Here is a 14,842-nt window from a genome sequence, read left to right on the forward strand (position 1 = left end):
GGAAGGCCAAACAAAGTAGTTTCGCTTTCACAACGAAACACACAGCGCCTTCACGACATGGCGGCAGCAACAATACTACAGCGAGAATAAAAGTTACGCCTTCTTTCTTTGCGTGAACATTTGGGCGGCGTTATGCAAATCTTCCCACTTCGTGATGAAGACATGGCGTGGTTGACTTAACTTTTATAAAGAATATCTCTTTGGATTTGAGACTTTAGTCTTTGCAACTTTACAGATCTTCTTTATGCACCAAGAGCTTGTAACACTCCAAAGAGAAAGGAAAAATTGAAATCGCATCATATGACCCCTTTAAGATTGTAACTGAAAAGGAAAAGTTTGTGGGTGAAGCCTTCCTTGAAGCAAATACAGTTCTCAAAATCCTATCTATAAATATCTATAAATACTATATAAATACCAATAATAATATATATAAAATAAATACAGAAATATAAAATATTTTTTACAAAAAATATTAAAAAATAAAACAAATAAAAATAAAATGTATATATTTTTTTTAATTAAAACTATTATAATAAATGTTAAAATGACATTTTTCGATGTGTGTGTAATTTATATTAAAAATTATAAAATAAAAAAATTACATAATACAAATATGTTTTTAAATTAAAACTAATATAATGTTAATATTTTTGTTTTTTGTATTACTATTTTATTATAGAATAAAATAAATAATATATCATTTTAAAATAAAATTTTATTTCAACAATTATGAAATAGAAATAGAAATAATAATTCAATAAAAAATAAAAAATAAACATTTATTTTAAAATTAAAAATAATATAACAAAATTTACTTTTATTTTTTTTTTATATAATGTAAAATATATATTTTAATAATATTACATATGCATTTATTTAAAATTTGCCACCACCAAAACCGATGTTAAGAAAATATGCATGCACTTGTCAATAAAGTTGTAAAAGATGGTTGGAGATACTCACTGTTGTCTCTATATGTTTCAGTGGGAGGTCATTGCTGGGGACCTGCGATGAACGAATCATAAGAAAGAAAGCGGTTAATACACTGACAAGCACAAATGACTGAAAAGGCTTCAAGAAATCTGCTCACTAAACAACCTAGGTAAATATTTAGACAAGAGCGTACAGCTCCAGCATTACTGTGAATCTGCCCAGTGGCCGAGAAGCACCATATACAGAAGTTTAGCACAGGATCCGTAGCACAGTTTATTCCCCCATCAACTCAGAGCCAGAGAAAGGCATTTATTTATGAAGCTTCTGGGCCCCAGGAATCCATGATGTCATTGGCCAGCTCGAGTCTGGCTAGCCTCAGAGTACCCATGTAAGTCTGAGATGGCACAAGAACACAAGAAATCACCACGAGGAGACAGCAAGACATGGCAAGACGGCATTGAGATCGCTATGTCCCGCTTTACTTTTCCAGTATCAGGCAACTCTGCGGTTCTTTAAACTACAGCTGAACTCGATGGCAAGGTTGAAGAAATCAGGAGATATAATGTGTATAAAAGATGTGAACGGCATCCAGGGAATCATTCGAAAACTATATATGTATATAACTGTAGATGTATATATAAAATAAGTATATATTTATACTAAGCTAATACAATACATATGTAAATGTACTTTTATTTAAACACACACACACACACACACACATATATGTATATATATATATATATATATATATATATATGATAAATAAAAATAACAAATATACATTTAAAATTAAATGATTTGACTGGAGTAATGGCTACTGAAAATTCTGCTTTAAATCACAAGAATAAATTACATTTCAAATAGCCTCCTGACTACCAGCTATGGAGTTTTGTCCTCTGTAGAGGACATTATGTTTTAGTGATCAAGTGTAACACCCTTATGGAAATATGAACATATTTTGTAATTATCATTTAAATGTGACTAATTTTCAAATTGTTTGTCATAAATCAACATCTCAGGAAAATGTTATGGGGTTTCAAATCAAAATATGACCTTCTGTTATGAAACAGGACGTCGATTTCATACATGTCCACTGTAGAAGACACCAGGACTTAAAGCGTGTTTATTACACATTTTGTGAGACACAACAAATGAATAGAGAAAGAATTATGTATCAATATTCCTATTAAATATTAGATATTATGAAAATCTTGCAAATTATTACTCCCATTATTGCACTTATTTGTTCATTCTATGTTGCCCCAAAAACACATTAATATGCAAATTAGATACAGTTTATAGACACATTGTATATAATGGAAAAACTTGTTTATGGCCATTTTACACACATTTTGCATAAAGAAAAATGGTTTTAAAAAATATCTTTCATAACATAGTTGAGAATCGTCTTTATATAAAGTTTGGTATAAAAAATGAAAATTGATTTGTGATTAAAACAAAAATCCCACTGTTTTTGCCTTTTCATGTCTATTCATGTCTTTTAATTTTTTTAAAAACAGGACTTTTTAAAGTCCTGATATCTTCTACAGAGGACATGGCATAACATATGAATAACATATCATTTTTCAAAAAATTTATTTTTCTACATTTTTCTTATGCTCTAAACAATGTAATGACATGACAAAATACTAAGTTCACAAAACAGTTTTTTCGTGGTAGTCAGGAGGATAGAAAACTGTAATATTAAATATATTAAATTGTAATATTACTTTAAAATATTACTTTTTTATATCAAATAAATGTAGCCTTGGTGAGCATATAAGACTTCTATCAAACATTTAAAAATTGTAATTATTCCAAACTTTGGAGTAGCAGTTTATATAAAAGCATTATTTATTTGAGGGAAAAAAATACTTATTTCTGTGTTATAACTTATTTTTGTGATACAATATATATAAAAAAATGTGACCGGAATCCTGGGAATTGTTCAAAACCTAAAAGAGATTCAAAACAGCCTCCGCTGAAAGGCGAAACCTCAGGCTTTTGAGGTCTGAGTGGTCAATGATGTAATGTGAATCATCAAATCTCTGTTCCGCAAGAGACCCTACATGTCTGTCTCAATTCCTGAGAAAAAAAATCCTTGCAAAGTCTGTCTTCCAAGACTAATAAAGCTGGTGGGAAATTATACCCCAGCTGTAGAGTTTGCACTACAGCAGCCCCAAAACAGCCTCGCAGAGCTGAGGCTCAACCGCTAACTAGAGCGCATCCGCTCCGCCAACACCGAGCAAGAACGCTTGGCAACGTCAACTTTCTGTGTGCTTCTAGCATGTCCATCTAGCATGGCCACCACCAAACCCATTATGGTCCTCGCTGGTCACACAAAGACGTCAGTCCATTAGATGCAGATCAACCACTGACGGAACAACACAGCGCAGAAAGGTCATCATCTAGGTCAGCTATCTCTGTTATCTGACTCCTTTGCCACGACGTCCCATACAGCAGTTTTTACAACCACATCTGAGGGAAGCAGAGATTTCAGAAGAAGTTAACAACAAACAATCCAAGCCAGCATGCAAATTCACAGGTGCAACAATTTCATGGATAAACTCTCCTCAGCAACAACAACAACATCTAGTTTTAGCCGCGTCTGGGAGCGTGCTGGGATTTGAATGTAAAGATCAGGTCAGCTGAGAACCGTGTGCAGATCAGACGCATGATAATACTGCCGCTGGGAGTCTTTTTCTTCTCCACTGCTCCAAATGTTAAACCTTAACACATTTTGCAAAATCACCTTAACACTCTCTCACATCGCTTCAGCGGCACTCAGTATTTTGTAAACTTTTCTCCTCCACAGCATTCTCTGTCTTTTTGTGTTTAATTCCATCTTTCTTTGATCTTTGAATCTAATTTTTTTTTTCAGAATAGGCCAGTAGTGGATGTGAAATGGAAAAGATCTGAGACTAAGATCATGTGAAGGTACATTCGAGTGAACTTTGCATTGCATCAAAGACACCAGTATTTCTGCCGCACCTTTTTACGAAAGACTATGAAAGACTTGACTTTTTAGATCTATTGTTATTCAGCAGTGTTATCGTTAATAAAAACCTAAATGAAAACATTGTTAAATGAAATAAAAAAACTAAAAACCAACATAACTGAGACTAAACAAAAAAATAATATAATAATAAAATAAAAAATATGTAAAATATGTAAGAAATGAAATAATAAAACAAAATAAAAACTAACATAACTGAAATTAACAACAAAATATAAAATAAAACAAATAATAAAACAAAATAAAAATTGCCACATTCATTTTAATTATACGTGGTAAACTTAACAACTCACAACGCAATCACTCACCACTAGATATCAATAAATTATACCCTTTAGTGCATTACCTTTGGGAGCCCTAAAATAAAAAAAAAATTTTTTTTTTTTTTAAATAAACTGAAACAATAAAAAACTAATGCAAACCTATTAATGAAAACAAATGTAAACAACTGAAAACAGAATAATAGTAAAATTTAATGTAAAAAAATGCAAAACTATAATGACTGCAGCTTACTACAGTATTGACTGCAGAAACTGTTTCCCAGAATGTTGGGTTAAGATTATTGCACCATAGTAACGATAGTGAGCAATATTTTGCATTGAGCAACCCACCTAATCTTGAGTCCACACAATCTTGGATAAAAGCTGCAATTTTTGTACATCAGCAGCAAAGATTCTTAATCGTCAGGCTACTATTGCCAAAGTAAAGTCAATGCTCTGGTCTTACATGCTCAGCAAGACTTCCTTCAGGCTTATGTGGTTTAGACTGCTTCTTAAAATGTTAACAAGAACTCATCTTTTTCATCTCCAGCAGTCACACTGGAGCTTAGTGGACAATGATCTTGTACAGAGTGCGTCGGGTGAGGTCATTATTATCAACATATTCCAGTCAACAGAATTGTAATTCAATAAGTTCAACTTCCTGTGGGTGTGGCCAATTCTAATTCCAACTCATGAATTATAATGAAATCAATTCTTAATCGATGCTATGCAACAAAGTTTGAATACTTAAGGTTTGGTGTTTTTTCCAGCCTTAATTCTGAGCATTAAGTAGAAGCCACAGAATAGTGAGGCGTGTTTTAGTGAGCAGGACTAATAAGGGCCGCCTGACAGGATTGCAGGAGTAGATCTGTTAGTGCTGGGCGGTATACCGGTTCATACCGAATGCCGGTTTTTATTTTTGTTATGATATGAATTTTTAAAATACCGCAATACCAGTGTATGTCGCTTAAACAATGTTCGGAACGCGACACTGTTTGAAAGGGGTCCCTTTTCACTGTTGCACTGTGGTGAGGGAACAGCTGTATGTGTTACTAAGCGTGAAAGTTCCGAAACTGAAGCTGTAGAACTAATAGAACGTGATGACACAGAAGAACTCATCCACAATATCCACATTGACCGCCACAAATATCCACCGCCCCCTGAAAAATACCGTGATATAAATTTGTGGTCATACCACCCAGCACTAAGATCTGTGCACCGACGAGTGCTCAAATTGATCAAAGAGAAAGAGAAACTCATGTTTGACTGACTCGGCTCATCATATGATCATACCACTCGCCTGAACCCATTCACAGAACGCAAATTATAGCCCACTTAAGTAAATACTGCAAGAAGAAAAAAGCGCATGCAGGGAGTTTCCTAGTGGAAAGGCACAAATTGAGCGAACAGAGCCTCCTTTAAAATGACATGTAGCTAAAATAAACCCAGACGGTACTTATGTGAAACCATGAATGCACTATTATCATTATAATTAATATTTCAATCCTAAATCTAGATCCACACTAGCTGGTCAACATTTCCAAAGCGAGTGTCATCTGCTACACTGATTCTATATCATCATAAGAGATTGTGAGTTCACTCTTTAAATGGCAGTAATGCTATGCTGCATCCAGCTGGGAAGAGAGTAAAAGATGCACTTTCAATTTGGAAATGTGGAAACCCATATTTAACCCATAATTCAAATGCTGACGCACACAAAGATGGTGGCACTTAGAGAGATGTACGCAGTTAGTATTAAAAAGCCACTTTTAGGTTTAGGCGAATAAATTCATTCATCTAAGTAAGTTTTTGCATCATCATGAAACCTTTTTAGCACATTTGCATAGATTTACAGAGCTGTTTAAAAATGTACATCTGCAGAACAAATGCTAGCATTACATAGGTTTACTATTTACACATTTACACGCAATTTAATTTCTAGGCGACTTGTTTTTTGACCATCAAAAACCTACAAATCCTTTGGAAAATCCAGATTAGGCTGGTAGCTGTGCTTTGGAACATGATAGCTGGTTTCTTGCAAGTCTAAGATGGTCTGCTTGACTTTCAAACATCTATTCTAATTTAGCGGTGTTATCATTAGCAAAAATTTAAATGCAAACTAAATTAAAACTGGGAAAAACTGAAATTTACAGAAGCCCATTTCCACCATGGAATTAAAAAATAAAAAGTAATTTATTATTTACTTTTTCTCAGAATTCTGAGTTTACACAGGTAATTGTGAGTTTACTTTTCTGACTTTTTTTCTCAGAATTTCATGTTAATATCTCGCAGTTCTGCATTTATATTTCACAATTCTGTGTTTATTACTCGCAACCGAGGAAAAAGAAAAGTCACATCATAATTGTGATATAAAAAGTCGCAATTACCTTTTTTTTTATGATGGAACCAAGCTTTAGTTTAGCTTAACTTAACTTAACTTAGCCATGTCAAAAATAAAAATGGCCACAAAATAATTTTAGTTTTAGATACATGGTATATTATAAAACTTTGCAACTTGCCTGCATCAAACTGTTTCACACAATGCACTACTTAGTGCATTAACTTTGGCAGCCTTAAAATACTAATCCTAAAATGGTTGCTGGATAGGTGACTACCTAACATTTTCCAAAAACCTTTTTGACTAACTTTGACCAGCATTTTGACCAAAATAACCTGGTATGACCAGCTGGTAGCTGATTTGTTGCTGATTTAAGATGGTTTACCAGTTACTGTCCAACTAAAAACCAAACCAGATGTTCCAAAGCAGCAAGGTTATACATCACCCATACGGTCAGAAGCCAGGGATATCCCACTTCTGACTTTGAAGGGAAAGCAGCAAAAGTGTTTGTGAAGTACAGTATCCACAGTAATCAAATCTACAGATGTAGGACAGACAGAGATGGGGAATCACATCAGTTTGGTAGGAGTCCAGTGGAGTTGAGGGTGTCTACGTTGATTCAGTGAGTCTGGTTCCTTCCCTCCCTATGTGGTATTCCAGCCTCTCCTCTGAGATCCTGAAATACTCGGCCTTTGTTTTGCTGCAGTTACTCTTCATTTAGAACAAGGCTCCCTGTGTCCTTCTGTTTCATTTCGGCTCCATGCGGGTTAAGTTATAGTTTTACATTTCACTGTGAGCAGCTCAGTTTGTGCCTTTATTTTCCTCCTGGAATTCAGATGATCAGCTGCTATTTGTCCTAAATCACTACTTTGACCATAATTCGTATGCAACAGGTATAAAAGGCATTTTTAAAAGTGCATTTCTGTGGTCCACAGATTTATATCCCAATGAAAATTCCTAAAACCACACAGTTAAAAAAGGCATTTTGTCAAATGTACCATGTGCTTGTCCGACTAATGACGGGAAAAATTGCCTGTTCTATGTTCAGAGTGCTTAGACATTTAGTCACTGATCTTAGTTCAACTGCTTACAGAACAGCGACGATGTAGATCAGATCTGTCCTCAAACACAGCGCAGGGCTATGGAAACAAAAGGAAACCACAAAGAGGCCTTTGAAGGCCGAGGTGAATGTACTGTACTCCATATGGTCTGCTGCCCCTATTGGTGGCTTCAAGAACTGCATGTTCCTATCAACAGCACAGTATGCGTACTGTAACTTTAAGGTTCAAAACCAGCTCATTACATATGGAAGTTTCTAAAAGCAGGCAGATGAATGTATTTGAACATGACTACACTATCACGTCAAAGTCGCCTACTGAGTATTCAGAAACTTAAAGGGATGGTTCACCCAAAAATGAAATCTCATTGTCATTATTCACTAAGCCACGTCATTCTAAACCTGTATGACTGACATTCTTTTTGCGGGAGCACAAAAGATGATGTTCAGAATGACATGAGGATGAGTAAATAATGATGACATTTTAATTCTTGGGTGTCAAACCTGTGCTGTGTCTGGCTGTGTGTAGCACCTACAACTCTGCGGTTTCAACTTTAAAAGGACTCAAATGTAATAATTTTAGTTCCGACTGTTATATGAATCTGTTGCAATGTGCTGCAGCTTTACAAAAAGGCTGTTCCCGAAGGAGGGACATGCAAAAAAGACAAAGTCTTAAAGGCACAGCACTAAAAACACGCTAGTTTAGTACTAAGGATCAGAGACAGGATTAAACATGATCAATGAAAATGATGAATGCTTGTGGTGCACAAAAATTTGGCTAACATTATAAAAAATATAGAAAAATGAAAAAAGCTTGTATTTTATTATTACTATTATTATGATTAGTATTAAATTCTATTATAATTTATAATGATTTTGTATTATAATTTTATGTAATTATAAATAATATTTAATAAAATGAATAAAATAATATATTTTAAAAAATAAGAATTATTTTATAGCATATACATATAGTTTTAATATATAAAATGTTATATACTTTAATTGTTTTAAAATAATTAATTAAAATAATAAAAGTTGACTGCTCATTTTTAGGGGTTTGAGGGCTTGCATAGGTCATCAAAAAAAACACAGATTCACTTGCAACCCCTCATCATTTGGGATTATCTCATAACTCTTTGTTTTGGTTCATACACTGTGGAAAGGCAGCTGTTCGGCTTGTATATCTGAAGATATCTGTCGAAGCGCGGCACACGGAGCACCTAAAAAGGACATGTTGTTTCATTCCTGTCTCCAGCGCCTCAGAGCCAATTACAGTATGATGTCAGTATGATGAGTGTTTGGTTAATGTCCAGGCATGGCTGAAACAACAACAATCTTTGATAAATAAAAAAAGCTCTTCATATGAACATCGACAACTAGGGTGGAAAGTTGGCCAGGTCTCCAGCGTATCTGACTCAGGGGATGCGGCGGCTAACACGCACCTAACCTGACATCAGCGACAGCCTTTCTCTCATGCTTTAATGGCCACCTGCAACTTTTCAGCACAATACAGCTGGAAAAATGTAAACAGATGAGACGTTGTGCATTTCAGTGGCACTCTGTGTTTACATTACTCTAATGGAGGATCCGTGCCTGCCTTCCATCCCAGGAGAATTCTACGGAAAGAATTCCGAAGATGGTATTCAGCCAAAAAATTCCGAGCTGTGAGAACCTGTGAACAGAGACGTCCCAAAGCAAACCTATGACCCTGGATTAACACTCACAACAGGGGAAGGATGTCACAAAGCCCCTCAAAACAGACTCCTACATTTCACATATTGCATAATGCATCGTATGCGCTGAGAAGACGAGAGAGGATGTGAAGCAGAGAGCCTTAAGGGGCCTAGGCACAGAGTGTAAACAGAAAGACCAGAGTAACACTGGTCTGCTTAATGTCATCCGAGGCCCGGCATGCACTTCACCCTCTCATGGCCAATTATGGCCAATATCACATTGTGGTGAAACAGACACAGGCCAGATGGCTCTAGAGGATGGTAGACAGCTCTGAGAGAGAGAAAGTCTGAAGCCCGTCTTCAAAATATAAGCAGTGATGTAGAGAGCATATTATTGAGATAATGCCCACGCAGTGTATGTGTCTAGCCGTCTACTTGTGTCATATAAAAAAGTACAACATAGCAGATCACCTTGGATAGGGAACGTAAATTTAAAAACATACATTAGCGTGGTCACATTTCACCCAAAACCTAATGAAAAAAATTACAATTAAGATATTTTTGCACATTATTTTAATAACAATTCAGCACATTTCCTGCAGAATTCACATTACTGTAATACAGTAACATGTACTGTAATAGTAACTGTAATAAAATGTTTAAAAATATAACAATTTTTACAATAATTATATTACATTTTTATACAATTATTAAAATATAAGTTTATACTTTCGCTTAAAAATGAATACAAATATAATAAATTAATTAGTTAAATTAATTGCTATAATTTTAGTAGTAAACATTTTATTTGTCAAGGAAACGTGAAACATTTTTTTCTTTCATTTGATTTTGGGGTAAAATGTAACCCATTATTTCATCATTAAATCTAGCCGTATTCATATAAACACAGCTGAAATTATTTTAATAACAATTCAGCACATTTTCTGCAAAATTCTCATTACTGTAATAGAGTAACATACTGTAATAGTAATTTATAAAATTAACTTTAAAATGTAATTAATCATAAATGTAGTACAACAAATATATATTATAAACATATAATATAATAAAATATAATCATTTAATTTAAAATAAAATAAAAAATTACAATAATAATTTTGTATTGTTATAATTTTGGCAGTAGATATGTTTAATTGCAATGAAAACAATGTCACATTGCAAAAAAAGGCTTAATTTCCTTTATGTTTTTAAGATCATATCATCACCTACGGTGAACCTTTTCATCCACAATTGTAAATTCACACTGGCATTTGATCCTTGTTATTGGGTGTCATATCACAGGTCTAACCACCAGCCAGCCAACCAGTTTGGCAGAGGAGAATTTACCAAACATGGAGCGAGGAGAAAGCAGGTCTACAAGATTCAGGCCATTCACAGAAACACTCCTGAATTCACAGAAAAGCCATTAAAAAGGGTTGTGTTTGGCTTCAGTGAGTTGCGTCATTGTAAACAGTGAGTTCAGCAACGTTGTCCTTGCTGAAGGCAGTGTGTGTGTGTATTTTTCAGCTTCTTTTGGCTGGAATCATGATTTTTGTACTGTCCCTACCTAAATAAACCAATAAATACATTTTAAAAAGTTTAGTTTAACAGTTTAACTTATTTCAGTTAGTTACCAAGGCAACATTTTTTTTTCTTTTTTTTTCATCTAATACTTATATTTAATATTATTTCTTCAATAACCAAAAACATTTTAATAGTTTTAGATTTAATTGATCACATTCAACTGAAAACAATACTTATATTAGATTATCATTAAAATATGAATATTATTTGAATCATATTTAATTATTTTGCTTTACATTTGTTAATTTTATTAATAATAGAATTGTAATAACTAATCCTACAAAATTAGAGATTAATATAATATATAATATAATATATTTTAAGATTAAATATAATATTTAAAAAATATTAATAGACTATTATATTAAATTAAAAGAAGAAAGTATATGCAACTTTAAAGGATGTTCAATATAATTATGTTGTCCACACAATCACATTTTCGGCGGTGATGATTCAATAAATGTAGCTGAAAATCAGCTTGAAACCACCTTGTTTTTTTTCCAATAATATCTCATATAATATCGGATGGGGTTTTAAACAAACAAACAAACAAACAAACAAACAAACAAATAAATAAGGCCTCCAAAATAGGCAAACATCTCTTTATCCTCAATCTGATTAACAGTTCAGATTCCGAGTGATGGCTGTTTTATGAAGCGATCAAAAACAAATTATCAAAACAACCACAGACGTTCTTACCAGTTCATAGTTGGCAACAGGAACGCAGGAGGATGATACCTGCAAAACATAGAAAAACAAAAAACATAAATTTCAGGCATGATTCTGTGACTTTCAAGTCAACACATTTTACCACTGTGATATGACTTTTTTCAAGTGAAATGGGATTTTCAACCAGAAAAAAAAGCGGGACGGGACTTGATTTTATCCAATCGGAGCCAGGTGTTTGGAAGAGAGGGACTGAAGAAGGATTCATGAGATAGAAAGCTGTTTCAGAGCCAATGCAACTTATTACATTTTGATAAAAGGTTACCAAGACATTTTGCTTTCATCTGGAAAACATGCACAGATGAATTGTGCACAATAAGGAACATACCAGAAATCAAATTACAAACATGTCCACAAAACATTGGTAAACCTGATAACTTTCACACAAAACACCAGAAATGTACTGTTTACATACAACTCCTTATAATATTTTTGTATTTATTCATATTTTGAATTAAATATTTTTTTTTTGTTTAGCCATCTAGCTTCTATTTAGTTTCAATTCATTTGTACACTGTAAAAAAAAAAATCTGTGACATTTACGGTAAAATACCGGCAGCTGTGGTTGCCAGAACTTCACCGTAAAAAAATATGGTAGCAACATTTTAGGTTTTACAGATTTAACTTAAATTCACAATAAAATACCGAATTTCATTAACTGATGTAATGTTAATAAACCAACATATTGAAGTGTTAATATCTGTTTTGAACCACTGTAATGCACTGATAACCACCAAAACTGGTGGTGATGAGAAAGTCACATGATGAACCAAAGCTCATCACAAACAGCTTTTCTACGAGCTGAGGAGGGTAGTTCTTATATATAGAAGGTGCACACAGTGTCATTCACACAAACACTAAAGCCCATCATGGTGACACATGAAACTGAAATAATTCAATAAACATTAATTTAACAATATTAGATGTAAGATTAAACCCTACTGTACACATCTAATAAGAAAAAACGAAAAAGAAACATGTTATTTCAACAAAAAAACATCAAATATGAAGTGTCATGCAGGGAATTCTGGGAGTGTCAATTTACGGTTTTTCACTGTAAATTATACAATGACCGTTTTTGATACAAAAAACGTTTTTGTACGCACAATTTTGTAACAATGGCACTTTCTTCTTTTAAAACAACTACTGGACAATCCAAAATAATTTTCTGAGCCAAATAACATTATGCAACAAATAATGTAGATAATCATGATTTTATTTTTCTAATCATGATTTAATAATAAAAAAGAATAAAGTTAAAAAACTTAATAAAATACAAGCTAATTCATATCAATATACTGTAAATAAATATACTACTATACTATAGTACTATAAAAATACTATAATAGTACACACATAACACAGTGACAACAGATCGAACCCATCATCTCAGCTTAGTGATTCAGAGCAGAAACAGGCAATCTACAGTAATAACCTCATTTTCACCATTTCATAAACAGGATTGGAAAGTCGCTGATGTTTAAAGATGATTTGCTTTGTCAGAACTCACAATCTGCTGAAGTACATTTATAATAATAATGCTCAGACCACTGCCACAACTAATATCCCGCCTCCCGTGAACAAATGAGCTCTGTGTTTCACAAACAGGAAGGCGGGCAATAATTTCTGGCACTGCTTCTACTGGAGCATTAAGAAAAACAATTTTCAGGCAAAACTGCATCCGAGGAATTGGAGCTGTGCATAAACAGGAATAAAATAAATAAAAAAGAAAGCAAAAATAAAAAATAAAATAAAAATAAATAAAAAAAATAAAGTAATAAAATAAAATTACATATAAAGTAAAAAAAAATAATAATAAAAAATAAAAAAAGTAGTTATAATATAATGATTCAAGTAATGTAATGACTCAAATCAAGAAGGAGATGTCATGGCTGATATTAATCATGGCTGATTATTCATCACACTTATATGGAAAGTCAAGTCAAGCACATTGCATTTGTGGGATACAGTATTGCATGTGCACTCTGGGCCAAAAGAGGCCGTGTGTCACAGTGATTTTACCACTAAGCCTGTGACTTGGAACCCACACACATAATGCTGGTTTATTTCTCACTGGTTGAGCACAAATGTGGTAAATAAATAAAGTCAAGGCACTGGGTCAGATTTCAGTTGTGTCATTCCAAGGACAACTATTTATGAATTCCCAGAGTTCAAGCGTGTCTTTGCAAAATTTGATTCAGATGAAAGTGAGGAATTTGACATGGTCTGGAAGCCATCAGTTCTTACCATTTGTTTTGACAGCTGAATATATATGTGTGTTCTATTCTAACATCTGGCATTTGTGTTAAATTTGTTCGGCCCATTTAATTGCTCGTCTTAATGCTGACAGAGCACATCGGGTTTCACAATGTCAGTTTCTCGTTTATCAATGACCTTGACTTGTCATTGATAAAGTGTTCCTTAAAAAGTTACTGAGCCTTAACTAACTGAGTTTATAATTTAGCAGGTGTGCTGCACCTAAAAATCACAACATGTCATGTATTGATGGTGTTTGTGAAAACACTCCAGCAATGGCATAGAAATTCCGTAAAATCAACCAAAATAACCTAGCAACTGCATAGCATTGAGTACAGATTGAGTCTCGAAAACATCTAAACTGTCATGCAAAAGTTCTGGGTTACTATGGGTAAGATGATCAGTCTCATACTTCCACTATGTGAACAGCATGTTTTCTTCTTAATAAGGGGCATGAGACTTTAAGAATGACTAGTGCTGCTGTTTGATTTGACTTCCTGCTAAAAGATGTTATTCCAGCTGTGGATGTGGAGCCATAAAGCGCATAAACACAGAAAATCTCTTGTTTTGTTTTTTTCTCACTACAGGTCTCAGCATATCTAAACGAACTCTAAACACAAACAATAAACCACTTTAAACAGGAAGACTGATAAGAGAGAAACAACAAATGTAAGCAAGCTGACATCCCAATTTTGGATAAGTTAGACAAACATGGATACACTATTTTTAGAATATTAGGCAGTATATCTTAACGTTAAAACAGCAGAAAACAGTCTGAAGATCTGGGAACCTGCAAACAGATAAAGTTTTGAGGTTTCAAAAAAAAAGTTATGATATCAAAAAACATCAAATAAATATAAATAAATAAATAAATAATGTATTATAATTTTTGTTAATATTTCGTATGTATTTTTATAATATTTATTGTAGTATATCATTTAATGTTATTTTACATAAATTTTGAGACTAAAAATGACTGATAAAAAAAAATAT

General features: G+C 33.4%; 1 protein-coding gene across 1 annotated transcript in view; it reads right to left on the reverse strand.

Moving 5' to 3' along the window:
* The window catches only part of LOC107688950 (tensin-1-like), a 257,974-nt gene that overhangs the window by 83,603 nt on the left and 159,529 nt on the right, over positions 1-14,842 (reverse strand). The window contains exons 4-5 of the mRNA XM_016486798.1: positions 11,567-11,605; positions 964-1,005 (exon numbers count right to left, since the gene is read on the reverse strand). Coding sequence (XP_016342284.1) covers positions 964-1,005; positions 11,567-11,605 — 81 coding nt within the window. The remainder of the gene's footprint in view (positions 1-963; positions 1,006-11,566; positions 11,606-14,842) is intronic.

The sequence above is a fragment of the Sinocyclocheilus anshuiensis genome, unplaced genomic scaffold, assembly GCF_001515605.1.
Source record: "Sinocyclocheilus anshuiensis isolate Anshui unplaced genomic scaffold, SAMN03320099.WGS_v1.1 scaffold777, whole genome shotgun sequence".
In the NCBI taxonomy this organism is placed as follows: Eukaryota; Metazoa; Chordata; class Actinopteri; order Cypriniformes; family Cyprinidae; genus Sinocyclocheilus; species Sinocyclocheilus anshuiensis.